This window comes from Rhinolophus hipposideros (genome assembly GCF_964194185.1).
Source record: "Rhinolophus hipposideros genome assembly, chromosome: 11".
In the NCBI taxonomy this organism is placed as follows: Eukaryota; Metazoa; Chordata; class Mammalia; order Chiroptera; family Rhinolophidae; genus Rhinolophus; species Rhinolophus hipposideros.
This window is the reverse complement of record NC_138057.1, coordinates 81,851,529-81,870,304: the sequence shown is the minus strand read 5'-3', so window position 1 is coordinate 81,870,304 and position 18,776 is coordinate 81,851,529. Positions and strand designations below refer to the sequence as shown.

At 54.6% G+C, this 18,776-nt stretch overlaps 1 protein-coding gene across 4 annotated transcripts in view; it reads right to left on the bottom strand.

Moving 5' to 3' along the window:
• The window catches only part of OLFM1 (olfactomedin 1), a 37,301-nt gene that overhangs the window by 13,453 nt on the left and 5,072 nt on the right, over nucleotides 1-18,776 (bottom strand). The window contains exons 1-4 of one of the 4 annotated variants that reach the window (XM_081065780.1): nucleotides 11,911-12,081; nucleotides 9,805-9,954; nucleotides 4,693-4,848; nucleotides 2,583-2,802 (exon numbers count right to left, since the gene is read on the bottom strand). In XM_081065780.1, coding sequence (XP_080921906.1) covers nucleotides 2,583-2,802; nucleotides 4,693-4,848; nucleotides 9,805-9,954; nucleotides 11,911-12,060 — 676 coding nt within the window. In that variant the 5' untranslated portion in view covers nucleotides 12,061-12,081. Of the gene's footprint in view, nucleotides 1-2,582; nucleotides 2,803-2,984; nucleotides 3,310-4,692; nucleotides 4,849-9,804; nucleotides 9,955-11,910; nucleotides 12,082-18,776 lie in introns of those variants that run through there. The other 3 variants (XM_081065782.1, XM_081065781.1, XM_081065783.1) reach the window with 3 other exon arrangements.

Sequence of the window (18,776 nt, the reverse complement as noted above, 5' to 3'; positions counted from 1 at the left end):
CACAGGATATGAATTGGGTCCTTAAGTTACTGAACTAGAATGAAAATCTAGGAGAGAAGCAGAAACAGGAAAATCCATGTCTGTTATCTATCGTCTGTCATCTGTCTGTCCGTCACCGACCTTCTGTCCATCTGTATACCTACCTATTCTACCTACCTACCTACCTACCTACCTACCTGCCTAGCTACCTGCCTAGCTACCTACCTATCGTGTTTCCCTGAAAATAAGACCTAACTGGAAAATAAGCCCTAGCATGATTTTTCAGGATGACATCCCCTGAACATAAGCCCTAATGCATCTTTTGGAGCAAAAGTTAATATAAGACCCGGTCTTATTTTTGGGGAAACACGGTACCTACCTACCTACCTATCCTCCCACCACCTACTCTGTGCCGGGCACAGTGCAGAGCCCGTGACATGAATGACATCTGTGTACTCACACAGTAACCCCAGGGCGCAGGAACTCTACACCTTCATTTTATAGACAAAGGTAGCTGAAACTCGAGTCGGTCGGTGCCTTCGGAGAGTCACACAACTGTCGAGTGGCACTGACTACTTTACGACACTGTTCCCCCAGCCTGGGGTTCTCACAATTTGGTCCATCTGAATAAAGCGGGTGCTGGTTAAATGCTGATCCCTGGGCCCCAGCTGCAGACTCAGCGGATCTATCTACACATCAACGTCTTTTGAAGAAAGAATGAAATGCAGAGGTAAAAGCACGTGGCTGCCTTGCCACAAGGAGAACGAGGAGAACGCAGCCTCTGCGGGCCTAGTTGTCCTCTCTTTATTCCCCAATCAACCATTTAGCAGCCGGGGGTGACCATGTGACAGCACCAAGAGCCTAAACCACAAGGTAAATTCGTCCAGCTTCTAAAAGCAGGACAGGCACAGCCGGGAAGGCGGCGCGTCCCAAGAGGGTTGCACCCCCCTCAGAAAGACCCTTAGCCTCTCACCGTTTGTAACTCTTTGCTCTGAATTTCCATTTTGCTCCTTGATTCATTAATCGGAAAATGTGGGGGTTTAATCGTGTTTCTCCCTGGTTTCCACAGCCTGTATATCAGGGAGGGAAAACACCACTGGTGGGGCAATAGATAACAAATAAAGCCCCCCCTCTGGATTCTTCAGAGCTAAGAGAGACCTCCCAATGGGCAGGCAAGGAGGGTCTGGAGAGAGACCGGTGGGCTCAGGGTCATTATGGGCAGAACCCCAAAGACAGTGCCCAACCTAAATAGTCACATAGCCTCGTGGTCATTAATAAAGCCTTGTAATCACTGTCATTTCAAATATCCTACTGACTCCTGGAATGTCAGAATGGAAAGAGCTGGTACAGTGCATCTAGCCCAGACCCCTCCTGGGACTGTCCCAGGTCACCCAGCCCCTGACACACCAGGACTTAGGAACCCTGAAGCCCATCACAGAGAAAACACAGCAGACATTCCCACATGTGACACAGCCAGAGTGCACACATTAAAACAGATTAGTTCTGAAACTCCCAACACATGTCAGTCTTCTCTCCAGGACTGGGGAACTTAAAAGTGCACGCCTTTACGGGGTACCTAAAGCAGCACGGGAAATAATCTAGATATGGGAGCCTGTTCCAACAAAGGTTGGCGGACTCTATTTCCATGCCCTCTGCAGGCTCTCTCTTTCACCTGACAACAGCACTAGGGATTTAAAAAGCATTTATTTTTGGGGATGTTTTAAGTTCATAATAAGGCATTTGGAGTGCCTGTGTGTATGTGTGTGGGGAGGGTAAAAGGGGATCCAAGTTAGAACATCACATAAAACCAAAGGGAAGTTTCCTCAAGAAGCAGAATACCCCGAGTTCCTCTAAAAAGTACATGGATGAAAACAAGTAACCTTTATTTTAAAACTGGTGGTGAGAAGGGCCAGCTAATCTTTAATAGGAAAGCCTAAAAATGGAATTGAGATTTAAAATGTGCTACTTAAAAGTGGACTCAGACACGAGCACGCTAGTGTTTGTTAAAGCAATTAACAGGAAGGTTGGTAAGGCAAGTGGGTGTTCAATCACAACTAAGAACTCAAAGGAGGTGCCCCACGTCCAGAGTCCTTTGGGAAAATTTGAACCCGAGAGAGGAACTCGGGAGCTCACAGGCTGTGGGAGGGATTCCTTCACTCACTGAATGGCAAATCTTCCATCGTGGCGTGACTGAGCTTGTTCTTTTTTATTCAAACTTTGCATGATGCAGTATTGGACAGGCTTCCTCAGCCCTCAGCCTCCACCTGGAGGGAACCTGAGATACGTGTTTCCAGCCCTCGTGTCTTAAGATCTCGCCCCAACACACACGCACGTGCACACACCCACACACACATTCTTCAGATGGTTTGCGACATCTAACATCATCCTAGTTGTGTCCAGATGTGCAGCTCAGTGGAATCTGTGAGCTGGCCTCTGCACAGGTGGGACGGCCGGCTCGCACGGGTGCAGACTGCCCTCTGCTCTCTCTCCAGGCAGCCCTACCCAGGAGCCCTCCTCCAACCGTCTCCTCCTGGAGCCGGGCGGGCGCTGTCCACCTCAGCACCGCCCCTGAGCCCACGCGGGAGCCGGGGCGCGGGGCCTACCTAGCTTTTGCATGCACCCACGGAGCCTCTCCTCAAGACTGGACACTCTGCTCTGAAGCTCCTCGTAGTCATGGGCGCCAATTTCCTCTTGCAGCTCGTTAAGCACTGACGTCACATTCTGGACCTCCTCTTTAAACTGCAAAACCAATTTGGCATCGGCCTTGTACTCTTCCAACACAGGTATCAAAGGCCTAAGTTCATCCATTTTCGCTTTTATCGCCTGCAAGGTTAAAATAAGCTGGGTTCAGTGCGATGCGTGCAAAAACTTGCAACACCCTGCCTTGGCCTGGCTCCTCCCTAGGTGAGGGAACTGTGCACACTCCCGCTTTATTTATGGATTTATTTATCGTCTGGTCCAAAGGAGTCAGAAGAGCATATTAAACAGTCTTCAGAACACCATCATATTTGGGAAAGGTCTTTATTGTCAGTTAGAATGCAACATCTTAAGGTTACATGCTTTAAATCACATACACAAAGTTTCTTTTTTTTTCTTTTTCAAAAAATGCATTGACAAGGGTTCAAAGTATTCATGAAATGCATCTACAGTCGCATGCAAATAGAGGATCCTGGTTGTATTCAAGGTTCCTTAGTGAAATGGTGCTAAGAATTGGAAAATAATAGTAAAAATGCAGGGTGCAAAAAGCTGTCTGGCCCTCTTTCATGGTTACATGGAAATGCACTGCTTCTTCAGTCATTGCAGCATTGAAAAAACGCTTTTAAGTTAGCCCTGCAAGCAAGAAAACGAAATACTGTTGAAGATCTACCTCACTAGCCTGCCTTAAACAGACAGCCACTAATAGACAAATATTTTCACGGTCATTAAAAAAAAAAAAAAGTCACACTTCAGTGCCAGAGTGAGTCCAAACAAACGGCTTTGACAGTTACATAGATTCCCTCACAACTATTTCAGTTGAACTTTTTAATGCAATTAAAGCATGGTAAAAGGCAAGGGTTACTTTTCTTCCCCTAGAGCCATGGTGCCCCAATGTGAGAGCTGGGAGACAGATGGCTGTGGGGACAGTGCCTGCAGAGATGAGCTAGCCCTGGTCGCTGAAGACACCCTCATCCTTAGAGGAACCTGACTTTGCCCCAGAGAAGGGAATGCTGGCCTTTCAAGGAGAAACACAAACTCTTCTTGGTCAGGCAGGTCGAGGTCTCTCCAAGACAATTCCTGAGCACATATCAGAGGGAAAGACAGCACGTCCACCTGCCTCCAACCAGAGTGACTGCCCATTTCTCCTCCGTAGGATCGGGCCTGCTGTTATTTTATTCACAGTATAGATTTATAACTTCATTAGCTTGCCATTTCGTCTATAAAATGTATTGCTTTTAAAAGTGGATTTGTTCTTGCTTCATCAAAGCAAAACATTAGCATTGAAAGTACAGGAAGGCAGAGCGTCAGCAATTTCTAGCCAAGCGGGGCTGTGCAATTTGACCCGTTCACTGGCATCTGGGCTAGATTTCTAATTAACGTGCATGGATACCTTAATTAAGGTGCATATAATTTCTCGATGTAATAATTTGGAAGCTTTGTGAACTCTAGGGGTATATATACATATTTATACATATGTATATAGAATTTTCGGTCCAACAAACTCCGGCTTTCACGTCCAGAGTTATCTGGACAAAAGGAACACTTACCATGAAGTGAGAAAGATGTTGATGTCTCTCTGTTTCTTCCCTGTGAATCTACAGTGAGCTGTGTCACAGCTAAATTAGGTCAGATGTGAAAAACTGCCCTGAGTGATCCCTGCTCAGAAACGGCTCTAATCAATTAAGCTAATCCTCGGCTAATGGGATTTACGTGCAGCAGCTGTGGAGCGACAGGGACCCTTGATGTCCCTTCCCAGCTAATCTATGAGTTGGCTGGAGAAGCTCAGGACCGGGGACCCGTGGCCTCAGAAACGAATAGGATCTGAAAACCACTGTCCAAGCCTCCCCCTCTATAAGGTGTCTTTCTTCAAACCAGGGCGAGGGGAAGTTGCCTCGGATCCCAAAGCGAAAAGCAAGGCTCAGGGCTCGTTGTGGCCCCCAACTGCTATTTCTGGAGGGAAAGGGGAAGCGTGAAGGGGAAACAAGCCTGGTCTCGGAGAAGGAGGAACACACGTACCTTGAACTGCCGGGCCAGGTGTTGCTTATGACTCTCCTCCACCTGTTTGAACTTGGACTCCAGCCCTTTCATCTGGTTCTCCATCTTCTCCACATACTGCAAGTCCCTCTGAGTCCGCCGGTCCAGGACCTCTATGGATTGGGACATGTTTTGCACCTGTCAAAAAGGCAACAGGTTCAAGGAAGGAGCTGTGGCAGGTGCCAGACGATCTTGTCTGCCTCCTAACACGACAGTGGCCTTTCCACATGGCCGCCACGCTGGGAGCCAGGGGAGGCCCACGCATTATTTACCAGTTAATCACCAGCACCAACAAGGGGATTGCTGGGACCAAGCGCTCCCCGAACACAGCAAATTGGTTTGGTAAACATTCCCTCTGCCATCTTCCAGCCTGTGTTCTTACAACGAAGGATGCAAACCAGAGCAGGGGCTTCCCGGGTCCCACTGCTCATAGTTCCAGGCACAGGGCTTTGCGTGATTCCTTTTCTGTGTTTTTCTGGGGGTGGGAGGACGGCTCCTAGTCTCTTTATTCTGCAGGATGAAATCAGTTCCACACCAACGAAGATGGACAGCATGGTGGGGTTTCCCTTTCCCCCCAAATCCCACTGGGCATCTCTCTGAGAAGGTCAGTTGCAGAAGGAAGGAACAAGGGATTTGCCCCCCCGACATTACATCAGGCTTCTTTCCCCCACCTTGTACGCCATCCATCACACCCAACAATATCATAGGTAGATGACTGCTGCGCAAACAAGTACATTCGGAACCTAGAGTCGGGAATCAATCACCCAGCAAATGAAGAATCGCTGGTTTACATCCTCACAGGCAGATCTGAATTGAGTCTAGCCTCAAGATGGAACTTTAATATTCAACAGGGTTCCAGGGAGCTTAAAAGAAAAAACAGTTTTAGTGCAGCCACCTGCCCGTGCTTTCCTATTTTCAGGAAACTGGCTTGTGATTCTGGACAAATGCATGTGGGCCGGAGGGGAGGGGGACGAGGCTTGGGATTGCCGCAGTGCCGTTGGAGCGTTTGCTCAAAATCTAACCCAGTCACGAGGGAGAAAGACACCTCATAACCGCAAATCTTCATTTCTGACTTTTTGCTGAGTTTGAAAATACGCTCCCTTTTAGGAACAAAATCATTTGGGGATGAGGCTTAGCTTTGCCTGGTCCGTAACAAGAAGAGATGGTAGTGTGGTTTCCACTTCTTACTGTACATCCCCTCCCCACAAATAAAATAAAATAAAATAATAAAATAAAATAAAATAAAAGAGACACCACCAAAAGGCTTCTCAGTGGGAGAAAAACCTGGCATTGCTCACCTCGGTATTTAAAAAAGCCTGGAATTTTCTGACTTGTTATTTGAAAGCAACAAACAAATTCTGCTGAAAAATTCAGGCTTGTCTAACACAACACGTGGGTGCCTTTGACTCTCTCCGATGCTTTCCCTTTAGACCTCTCATGGGAGCTGAAATATATTAGCTCTGTTACCGTAGGTCTCCCTGTTCCCTCTCACCTGTCTTATTCTGTCACTTTGAATAACTGCAGCACTTCTTTTGAGAACAGTTGTAATGTTTGGTTTCCTTCATCCTTCAAGGCCCAGCCCATATGGCACCGCCTCCAGTGAGGCCTCCTTGATGAGTTAAGCCAGTCGTGGCTGCTTAAGACTTGGAAACATCATCTTGTCGGCACAACGCCTGCACGGCAGTAACCCACACACCTGTCTTAGTCACCTTGTTGGATAGGAAACTCATGGGGGGGGGGACTGGGCCTCGTTCACCCCTGTCACCCCAGCACAGCTGTCAGTACCTGGTGTGCAGGGTACCCTCTGCAGCCAATGGCTGGGAGGAAGGGACACAAATGGTGGCTCCAGTCAAGTCCAGCCCCCTCCCCAGGGGATAAGATTCTAGACATGAAGGCAAAACCCACAAGGCTACGGGCTACAGTTTCCTGAGCGAACAAAGTGACTTCAGTCTCATTCTCTAATAGAGGGCTGTCTGCACACAGCACTGGGCTTTTCATGTGCCAGAGAAGCAATGCTTTTAACGAACTTAAAATTTTAAAGACTAAACTTTAAATTTAGCAAATAAACGTTAAAGACGCCATGCTATGCAGTTGTCTTACGACAAAATATATACCCTCCCTGCCTACAGTTCTTCCCATCCTGAGCTCCTTTCTGGCCAATGGTAAAGCAGACGAGTGGGCCTGAGGTGACACTCGCCTGCAATCGGCTCACCCATGAGAAGATCGTGGTCTGCAGCCCCCTACCTGACATGGTCCCCTTAGGGCTTGCCCAATATGGCAGCAGGAGCTAAGACTGGTGGTGGGGAGAAAGCGGGCGGCAGACACACCTGACCTTGAGGGAATAACTAACTGCTAATATTATATTTATGGAATACTTTCAATGTTCCCGACACTGATGAGCCTGTCATGTTATTTGTCTCACCCTGGGAGGTGAAAGCTATTTCGAGTTCCATCTTACACATAAGGACACCAAGGCTCAGAGAAGTGAAATAACTTGTCTGCTCTCACACAGCAGCCAGCCACGCTTTAAGGCCTGGCCTGACTCCCAACCCCACACTTTCAATTTCAGTGCCATGGGCTCTTCAAAGAAAGCAGAGCCAAGGCCCGTGCCCACCTTGTGCACCCTGAGGGTCCCCGATGGTCCGCAACCCTGGCCACAGGTCAGAACCAAGGGGAAGCTTTGATGTTCTGACATCAGGTGTCTCCCGAGGACTCCAGGCCAGTGAAAATTACAGCCCCTGGGCTGGGACCCAGGCTCTGCCTTTGGAACTCTGCAGGTGGATTGTAACATGAAGCCATTGTACAGAAATGGAAGTGGATGGAATGTGCTCAGTTGGGACTCCAGCCCCAGTGACAGAACACATGCTCCCCAGGATCCTGCATGCGCCCTGTCTGGGCCTCCCTTCCCCCACCCCCCACAAAAAGAGGAGGGAAGAGAGGGAGCGTCACACGGACGCGGAGGGAGGGTGTAAAGGATTGGACGCTCTGTCCCTTAACACAGAATGCATTGAGCAGAGAGGCCTCTTACCACAAATGACTTCTGCCCTCTGAAAGCAGAGTGCCCACCAGGGTATAAATAGGGCTGTAAATCTTTAAGCAGTAATGCTGTGGCATAAACAGGCAGGACATCTCCAAGGCCTGCCGTCCTGGGGCTCCTCGAGCTCTCTGGGACCCATTTCTGGCTTTCTGTTGCCTCTCAGGAGCTGAAGGTCCCGGTCTCAGTGTGCCCCCTGGCCCCAGCAGTCCTGGGGGCCCCTCCAAGCCCCACCGCCCTCCTCTACAATTCTAAATAATTAAAGGCTCAATTAGGCTTCGGTCTAGTTTGGTGTTAATAAATGTTTGTGGATTCTGTGGAGTGCACTTTAATTCTCTTTAAATGACTTATTCGGGTGGCTAAAGGACAAAGGATACTCTGTTCTGTAAAGGGGAGGAGGCTCTAAGAACCAGGCCCTGTCTTGTCACCACACCCTTCTTCTGCCCAGAGAAACAAGGGTGTCTCCCTATGCCCATTCCAGATGGGCAGTGGCTGGGACATATTGGGAAACTGAGTCCAGGAAAGGGACCTGCTTTGCCTGCAGTTGTGTGAGGATTTGTGGTTGAGCTGGACCCAAACTGAGCAAAACTGACCCTGGCCCCAGAGGCCAGCCTCCCACTGGGCTGCTACGGCCGGCCAACCTCCCCCACCCACCCACCCACCCAGAGTGGCTGTTCTTCTAGCACAGGCCCCACCCAAGCCTCCTCCTAACTCCTTCACTGCAGGGGGGAAAAGCCTTCGCTTTACTGGTGTGTGTGTGTGTGTGTGTGCACTGTGTGTATGCTATGTGAGTATTTGTACGTAGTATGTGTGCAGTGTGTGTATGTGAGGTGTGTATTTGTGTAAGGTGTATGTATTTCTGTGTGTGTGTGAGATCTGTATAGGTGAGTATTTCGGTGTGGTATGTTTATTTCTCTGTGTGTGTGTGCTTTGTGTATGTGAGGTATGTGCAATTGTGTGCAGTATGTGTATATATTTGTGTGCAGTGTGTGTATGTATTTCTGTGTGTATTTGTGTGTATGTTTGTGTGCTGTGTGTGTATGTGTGCATTTGCATGTGGTGGGTGTATATGATATGTGTGTATTTGTGTGCAACGTGTGTGCTGTGTATGTGTGTATTTGCATGTGGTATGATACTGTTCTCTCAGGGTGTGAAGGGTCCCACATATAAAGGACCCCTCTCCTTGGGGGAGGGTGATGGGTGGGACAGAAGGGACCACCCACTTCTCCTGCCTCCTTCAGGAACTCCCAGGGACGCCGACAGTTGGGCTACCCGAGAATCCAGGGTTCTTGGGGTGGGAAGAGCCAGGAGGTGAGGTGGCAGTGCCACCAGGAGCAGCAGCTTCTGGGGCTGAGGCCACCAGGCCAGGTGGGCAGCTTGGACCGCGCTGGTTCCCCTGCGAATGGGCTGTTTGTGTGGGGTACGTCAGTCCCCCTCTTGGGACCCAATTTCTACTTCCTGAAGTGGGGTGAAAAATCTCATCAACTTCGCATGGATTGAATGAAATAATGGATTGAAAATGTTTATGCAAACTGCTCACTGCTGTTCCCAGGGGGGTTACAAAGGGGATGATGTAATTTGCTTTGGCATCAGGAGCGCATGCACCGTGGGGAACACCTGGCCTGGCTATCGGCCAAGGGCAACCACTCAAAGACAGGGAAAAGATCCTCTTGGGCAAAATCCAGGTGGGTCCCAGGTAGCTGCTTGTGGCAGAACTCTCAGGTCTACAGGTGACAGGTATCGCTCAAAGAGACAACATGTGGGAGAGCAGCCCTGCATCCCCGCCCGCCAGGCTCACGTGGCTCCTGCGTGAAACCTGCAGTGACTGCGAGGGTCTATTCATCTCCTCCTGGGCCACCGCTGCGGAGTCTCCATCTATTCATTCATCCATCCACTTACTCACTCACTCATTCCCAGATATTCCCAGTGGGACATTCCAGGAGAGAGCGAGGCCTCAGAGCTGGGAAGGACCCTGCAGGCCAGCCTCGCCTTGCTGCTGGCGAGGGCACAGTGTGCACACACGCACGCACACGCACACACACACACCTGCACAGACTCACCTTCTCCAGTAGCTGCCTCAGCTGTTTTGTGCGGGCATCCCGCGAACACATGGTCTGCTGGGGGGCGACCACTGTGCAGATACACCTGCCCTCGCTGTCCTGGGCGGAGCTGTACACCTGCCAGCTCTCCTCAGGGTTGGTGGGCAACACCTGGAGAAGGGGGCCAGTGGGGCAAGGGAGGGAGAGAAAGTGAGAGAGGTAGGGCACCAGGGACCAGCCCCAGGGAAGACTCCCCATCTGACCCCGGGTGGGGAAAATAGAGAGAAATGGTCTAAAGACATTTTCCGACCACAGGGAGGAAAGGGTCCCTGAGAACAAAGAGACCCGCAGGGTCCCTAGGGCTGGAAGGGAGGCAAACAGGCACGACTCTTGAAATTTTTTTAAATTCAAGGGATTTTTACATTCAAGGGACACTGGAATTTGGGCATCTGACCGAATCGATCTGTTACAAAGAAGGGTGAGGCAACACCAGGCGGCGAGCTGGGAGAGCAGTGAGGCAGGAAGGCAAGTGCTGGTTGACTCCTAGTGGGCACGTAACTGAGAAATAAGATCTCTCCACAAGGTGACAGAGGTGGCTGGCACAACCTCGTCTGCTGCTCCCTGCCACTCCGAGATGAAGCACCCACCAGAAGAGCTGTGACAGCCAGGACCCAGCAGCTTGTTAGCCCAGAGCTGCAACCCTGAGCCTGGCCACCTTCCCGCCAGCCTCCTGGCACAGACTGCCCCAAACATGCCGAGCTTCCGACTGCACCGGCTGCCACCCACCAGGCATTTGGGGGATGTCACCAAGTTTCTGGTGACATGTTGTGCAGGGATCACACCCAACCTCAGTCCTGAGGTGTACCCAAGGGCCACCCAGAAGCCAGAGCTATGGATGGCCAGTGTCACCTTGCAGCCCAGCTCAGGTAGTCCTGACCGCCAGGTACTCAGGGTGGAGGCCCAAACGCTCCCTGAGCTCAGTCCCTGCCCACTCCCGCGGGGGCCCTGCAGCCTGCCCAGTCGCTGCAGGTCACCTCCCTGCTATTTTTAGGACTGGAATGGGGAGGAGAAGTTGGGTGGGGAGAGCCTAGAGTAGGGATACATTTCATTTCATTCATTTCCAACCCCAGCGGCTTAGGACCAGGAAACACGGCATGTAATTCTTGAAACAGCAGGCGATAAGGGAGGGTCTTCCGATGGGGTCACCCAGAGGCCTCCTGCCAGGTCTCTGCGCCCTTGACAGCAAAAAGGGAAGCAGAGGGAGACTCGTGTCCTTCACCTCTCCTTTCAGCTGAGGGGAGCCGGGCCTGGGGCTTCCCCCTGCCCCTTCCTCCCTGCGCCCTGCCCATCCCATCGCTCAAGGTGGTGGCAGCTCAGCCTCTGCTCGAGCGGCTCCAGTCACCATCTAAGTCAGCCTTGCCCAGAAGCGGCCCTGGCAGCTCGCCTCCTCCCCGAAGGCCTTGAAAAGGAGGCATGGCGGGAGGGGTGCGTGGAAGGCGAGGGGGTGAGCTCCGCAGCGAGTGGCTCCCAGGGGAGCGGCCTGGCCCCTCTACACTCTCCCCTGATGGACCTTGGGGTGGGGATGGGGGGGGGGAGGCGTCTTGGGACTTTGGGATGCGGAGGGGACAGAGGGCAAGCGCTCCCAAGCCGGGGCCAGGGCGGTCCAGTCCGGCTTTTACAAAGTAGGGCGGGCTTTTTTCAGAGCCCGGCGCGGACTCAGCCAGACTGGGCTCCCGCGGCGGCGGCATCTCCACCCCTTACTTGCCGAGTGACCTTGGACAAGTCCCCAAGTCCCCGGCCTCAGCGCCCTACCCTTATCGGTGAGGGACTTGTGATTAGTTGAATGAGGACTCAGTCTGAGTCCCTGAACTGCCCCCCCAACCCCGCCCGCGAAGGCACCAGGCAGAGCGAGCGAGCGTCGCCGGGGGTGGACCGCGGCGGGAGGGGTGCCGGGGGGGGGGGGGGCGCGGGGGGCGCGCGCAGCTTCGCCGCGGGGGGAGCCGAAGCCCTGCCGTCGCCCTGCCCCGCGGCCCGCTCCCCGCGCGGCGCCCACCCGGCCCGGCCGGGAGTCGGAGGGGCCCGGGCGAAGGCGGGCGGCGGGCGAAGGCGGGCGGCGGGCACACTTACGCCGGTGCTGCGGTCCAGCGTCCCGCCGCTGGCCGCCGAGAGCTGCGTGGTGTTGAGGCCCACGAGCGCGGGCAGCGTCTGGGACATCCAGTTGGTGATCATGGCCATGGTACTCAGCACAACCCCGATCTTGAGCAGCGGCACCGACATCGCGCCTCGAGTGGCCTCCTGTGCCCGCGCCGCGCCGGCGCCGGCTCCGCGCCCCGGGCAGCCTTCAGGCGGCGGGCTCCGCGGCGGGCAGGGGCGCCCGGCCGTGTCCCCGCGCCCCCTCGGCCCGCCGCCGCCCGCCCGCCGCCGCCCCGCACGGCCCGGCCATGGCGCGCCGCCCGCGGGCGCAGGGAGAGTGGCCGCCGCCGCGCCCTCCGCGTCCCTCCGCGTCCCTCCGCGTCCCTCCGCGCCCTCCGCGCCCTCCGCGTCCCTCCGCGTCCCTCCGCGTCCCTCCGCGCGCCGCCGGGAAGGGCCGCCCGGCTGTGGCTCTGAGCGCCGCGCGGGCTGCGCGCGGGGGCCGCGGCCGGGAGGCGGGGACACGGCCGGGCGGCGGCCGACGCAATCTGCCCAGGAAATGGGTGGATTTTTCCTCTCGGCTCTGGCTCCCCGCCGCCCCCTGGCTGCTGGCAGCGAGGTCTGCAAACCTCAGTCGCCAGGAGCCGGGATGGGGTGACTGGGGAGGAGAGACACGCCGCCGACCCCCCAATGATAAAGCCCCGCCCGTGCCGCGCGGCGGCCTTAGCTGCTCGGATTGCTCACCGATCCCCGCTCCACCGCCTCCACCGGCCGGGCTGAGCGAGGCCCCGGCACCCTTCAGAGACCACACTCTCCCAGCGCCTACCCCACCCCAGCTGCTGGGGACCTACTTCAGGGGTGGCGTCAGGTTCCCTGCCAACCCACAGGGCGACCTCCCGGCTTGCTCCGAAAGCAGCCCTTCCAGGGTCTCCAGCCCCAGCTCTGGGGGAAGGGAACGAGGTGTAAAGGGAAAGGCCCCCCAGGGAGCCCTGCACACAGGTGCGTTAAGTAAGGCCTTTGGCAGGCAGGGAGTCTCCTGGCAGGTGCCGGCACCCACCTGTGCAGGCTCCCGGCGCGGGTACCGGACATCTGGGCGCACAGCACAAGAGCTGGGTGTAGGTTTGGGGTTCCCGCATCCCAGCAGGGGAGCTAGAAGGGCCCCACCCGTGAGCAGTGTGGTGCGGGTGCCCCCCTCATCTGTGGTTGGGGGGCAGGGACGGAACCACAGTCCTGGTGCCCAGGCAGAGGGGTAGGGTAGGATGGCACAAGCGCCCAGCCCTCTGCAGCCTCGGCGCCAGGACACATGTAAGTCTCCTTGAAGGCACAGGCCTGACTGGGTCAAACACCTGAATAGGGCTTATTTCTTCTAAATGCTCTCGGCCATTTGGGAAGGACCATCTTCCATTACTTCCTACACTCTTTCCTGCCTGGGTGAAAATTTATCTCCATTCCTGGGTGGACACTCGCAGGAAGGAGCCAGCCTTTTCCATGCCCACCTATGATGGACACCACCGTCCTAGGACACCACCTCTCTGCTCCGTCCCCATTTGTAAAAGGGACTCACTGACAGCCAGCATGGTCCTGGCCTCAGTGTTGGGTGTGCGACCCGCCAGCTGCAGGGGTTTCCCTGATTGGTCTTCCTGATTTAATCCCGGGATCTGTGGCAGCTTCTGGGTAAGATGCCACGAACTCCAACAGTTGGGGAAGGGCGCCACCTCCCAGTACGAGCTGGTACTGCAGGCTCCGCTCAACCAGCGGGGCCCCGTTTCACCCGCGGGTGCTGGAGGCAGCATTCGCCCCACTGCCGATGCCCCGCCCCTTTCTCTTTCAACGCACATTCAACACAGATTCAGGTACACAGGCCGCTCACACCCGCTTCCCACTGCAGAAGGACGGCGACCGCCTGCTGACTCAGCCCAATCCAATCTACAAAACCCTCAGGCAATGGGTCTCAGAAGCTGCAGGTATTTAATTCCCACTAAGTGCAAGATGTGGGTGGGGTACAGCGTGCTGCAGACCCCAGGTCAGAACCAAGACATGGGACAGCGTGTGCTGTGCACCCGGGACAGATGTGACGCCAAGACAACAGTAGCAGATTCCCAGGCACTTTCCGTGGCCGGGCACCGGGCGTGAACAAACACCTCCTCACAACCAGCCCAGTACAAGCCGGAGAAAGGATCTCAGAATGATCACGCTGTGCACAATGCTGGCGCTGGGCAGCCTGGGGTCCAGCGGACGCTGCCACCTACTGGCTGTGGGACCCTGGCCAAGCTAATTTGGCCTTCTGTGCCTCAGTTTCCCCATCTCTTAAAATGGGCTTACTAATAGTAACCTTCCTCTCCCCGCATTGTGAGGATTAAAGCAGTTCGTGCAGGAGCAGCATGCCACCCACTGGGGGGCGCCCAGTCCTTGCCATCCCCACTTTGCAGAAGACCAAACACGCCCAGAGGGGCCCCTCAGCTGAGTGATGAGGGGCAGAGCAGGATTCAATGTCTCTGGGGACCTCTCCAGCTCTCCTAAGAGCTGCTTTTGCCTAAAGACCATGGACAAGAGATGCTGTGGATATGGCCGCACATGTGTGGGGGGACAGTCGGAGGTGAGAATGCCTCTCAGCTGTGTGCTGGGAGGGTGACGCCCCAGACCGGCAGATACAAAGGAAACACCTCCTGGTTTGAAGAACTTCTGGTTTGATTTCATGTCAGTAATGTCCCACAAGGACTTCCAGTTGGAACTTGAGATGAGAAGAGCGCCAACGTGGCTGGCTTCTCGCTTCTCAAGGGAGGAAAGGAAATCCAGGTGGTTTTCTACAACGAGGCTGAATGCTGCTCTGAAGAGTGGCTGGCAGACTGGTGGGTGGGCTGCCATCAGTCCCCCTGGCCCGGGGACTCACTCCGACCCTCTAGGGGACAGGCAGTTAGAGCCGACCAGCCCAGAGGTTTGAAACCCCCTTCTATTAGGTTGGTGCAAAAGCAATTGCGGTTTAAAAGGTTACAAATAATTGCAAAAACCTCAATTACTTTTGCACCGACCTAATGTTTCTCCTGAGTGTTGGGGAGTCAGAAGGACTTACGCATCCCCTCAGGGTTGGCTGAGAAGCAGCCTTTTAAATGTGGCTTTGGGTGGCTGTGGGTCACACTGGGCTTGTGAGCTGTGGCCTACACCTTGGAACTCCTCCGCCTCCCTGGGACCTAAGCTGACCTGAGAGCTCTGGGAGGAAAAGCTGACTCACACCCACCAGGCTCCCTTTAAATCCCGGTCTTCATTACTTGTCTATGTTTACAGGGAATCGAACGGAGACACAGTTCTTGCCCCTCCCTCCCAGATGCAGTGTGTGGACAGGACAGGGGTGTGTGTGGGATGTGGCCTGCTCGCCGCCCAGCTGCAGCCTGCATCGTGTTGCTCAAACCCACTGGGAGATTTGAGGGAATCACTTCCAACTCCTCTAATGCCGAAGCAGAGTCCTCTCCAGGGTCTGGAATCTGTGATTCCGGAGGAGATTCGCTGCTTTTAACGCATGTGAGAGGGTCATCCAAGAAGACTTGAGCCAGTGCAATTTGATTTAGGATGACACACGGTATTTCCAAAAGCAAACTATGGATTGCTGAAGAGTGAAGGCATTTCAATTAAAGGGTCCGTGGAGTCGGCAAACACCAAGTCTGCGTAAGGAGGAATTTAAACCCCAATTCCACACAGCTTCTTTTTCAACCGAATCTCTCATTACAGCGACTGAACAGGTTTGTGGCCCAAACACCCTCAAATTAACTGCACGATGTTCCTTTATCCTCACAGATGCCCATGGGGTGCTGCTATTGCCGGTTCCACCTAGCAGGTGAGGCTTAGAAAGATGACGAAACCCGTCCAAGGTCACAAGGCGAGCTGGCGACCCAGGGCCAAGCTCCAACACACGGCTCACCTCTGCCCTTCACATGCCATGGTGTCTCAGTCAGCTCAGCTGAGGTAACAAAATTCCACCGACTGGTGGCTTATAAACAACAGAAATGTACTGCTCACAGTTCTGGAGTTTGGAAGGCCGAGGTCAAGCCCCGGCCAGGTCACGTTCTTGGTGACAGCCCTTTTCCAGGTTCACAGCCAGTACCCTCTCGCTGTGTCCTCATGGGGCAGGAGGGGCCAGGGAGCCCCCTGGAGCCCCATTATAAGGCACTGAGTCCGTTCGTGAGGGCCAAGGACTCCCACAGGCCCCACCTGCTACTGCCCTCATCTTTGGGGGTTAGGATTTCCACATAGGAATTTTGGGGACACACAAACATCCAGACCATAGCACACGGTCACAGGGAAATCTCACGCATCCTGGGAGGAGCAGGGTCTGCGTGACCACAGGTGCCTACACAAGTCCACAGTGCACGGGGGCCCAGCACACGCATTTCTGCCAGAACATTCCTGGCCCTCGTCGCCTATGCCTGCCCGTGGGAAGGCTGGAGCCGCCCCTCTCCACATGGTTCCTGGCTCAGGCCTGCGGTGCTGGGTCACTGGTCATGACGCACCGGACTGGCCAGGTTTCTGTCCACAGGCCAGCCCCTCCCATCCCTGACCTTGGTGGCTCTGAGCAAGTTCACCAGCACTGATGCAAACGAGAATGGTGACCTCCACAGCCCCGTTTCACGGCTTCAAAACGAGCACTGATGTTACCTGTGACGCATCCTGCTGCCTCAAATCCTGTCGCTCTTACAAGGGACGTGCACACATGTGGTGCTGGGGCAGGACCCAGGGAAGCCCTGCAACAGCTGTGCCACACGTCTGATGTCTCCATTCCACAGACAGAAAACTGAGGTCCTTGGGGTGGGAAGTTGCCCAGGTCCGGCCAGTCCCCTTGCTCCTTGGCAATCCAAATGTCCCCTCCATTCCACCCCCTGTGGCCTCGGGTCTACAGAGGGGTGGACATTATTGTCCCTCGCGTCCTTTCTGTAAGAGGATTTTCCTCCTGGCTGATAGCCAGGCGCCTTGCTGGGCCTCCCTACTGACGTCGGGCGTGGCTGTGTGGCCTGACATTTTGGCCAGAGGAAGGCGAGGGGACAGCTGCCACGTCTGAGCAGCTTGTAGTCACGTGCGCCCCTGCAGTGTTCCTGCCCACCCTCTGCCACGTGTGAGGAAGACACATGGGCCAGAGCTGGGCCAGCCCACCTCAACCCCTCCCCACCCTGGCCCCCTCCCATAGCCTGCTCCCCCACTCTGGAAAGTTCCACGCTGCCTTCATAACTGTTGCCTCAGACTGGCTCACGTCCAGACCGCGGGGCCACAGGTCCGTGTTCTGTCAGTCGCCCAACAGACATGGATCCCATTCTGGGTGGCACTTTGAAGAGCATGACAAGATAATTCAGTGGGCATATCGCCCTGTGGGCTGAACTGGTTTCGGGGACCCCACAAACATTACCGTTTCTACTTTCCGGGTGAGGAAACTCAGCACCACTAGCTGAGAAGGACAGTCTGCTTTCCACTGAACACGTAATCAATCTTGACATTAATTAATTGATACCGACATGAGTGAGATGGGGCTGTCACTATAGAAACATATAAGAGTCCCCTCTGGGGTCCAGCTGGGGGTGCGGGAAATGCCCAGGATGCAGCATTCGGCTGGAGCAAGCTCTCTGGTTTCGCTTCATTCTAGGGACTGAGTTCCTCCGCCCTCAGGGCCGTCACCACCATCCCACAAGGACGAGGCTCCCTGCCTGCTGAGCCGGACATGGCCTCGGAAACCTTCTCAGCCACCTCCACCAAAAGTTGCTGCTGTCTCTGGGGAAATCGCCTATTTTCAAGTCCCAGGAGTTGCTTATGGAGTAACTCGACCATGCCGCTCACTGACGCCCTCTCCCCAACTGCCACTCCCATTGATTCTGCCCGGCATCAACAGGACAAGATTCGGGCCCGGCTGCCCGGAGCGGGCGCATGTGGGTGCTTTCGCGGGGCAGGGACACGGGGTCTCATATCTGAGAGCACAACCGATGACAAACGGCTGGCTTTGCGTCTTTTGACTCCTGTTAAGCTGCCAGACTTACAACCAACACCCTGGGGTGTTGAGTAAGTTCTTTATCGTATTTACAGATATATCTCTCTGCCTTGTCTTCGACCCTCAGACACCCAACGCATCACCTGAAGCAAGTGGGAGTTGCCTGCTTTCCAGAACCCCTGGTGACCGCCACACGGAGCACTAAACGCCATCTCTGCTGGGAGGTCTGAGCTCCGAGGGCATCGTGTGTGCTCACTAAACCTGCTGCGTGGGACTGAAGAGCGTCGGGTGAGCGTCTCCGAGGTGACGCTGTTACCTGAGCACCTGCTTGTGGACAAAGGCTGGGGCCTCAGCGTCCTCCCATCGTCCTCCTGGACTCCTCATAGTCACCTGCTCTCTTACCGACGGCCAGTCAGATGTGAAATGTCATTGGCCTGTATATGAGGATTGTACAGGCCAAACGCCTATTGCCTGGGTCAGACCCAGCAGAGCCCACGTCTTTTGAACACTGCTGAGGGCAAAGGTACGTCTCCCACTGTCACTAGGCACTTGTCAAGAGACCTAACCTGGGTGCAGAAGGAGGGGGAGCCGGTGTCAGCGCGAAGGCCTTCCTCGGACCCGGAGCCATGAGCTAAGTACAACTGGGTCCTATTTCCGAAGTCTTGGTGTCAGTTCCTCAAGGGTGAAGGGTCTCGTTCGAGGTCACCCATCCTTAGTGGTAAGAAGGAATGATCATGTCCTGACCCCGTCTGTGCCCTGCTGTTCCCCTACTAAAAACCCAAGTTTCACAGTCAGTGGCAGGCGAGCATTTGGCCACACAGCTACAGGGACGGCTGACCGGGCCCTCAAACGTACCTCGCAAGGCTCAGCGTGCTCTGGCTTCTTTACTGGTTCTCAGCGA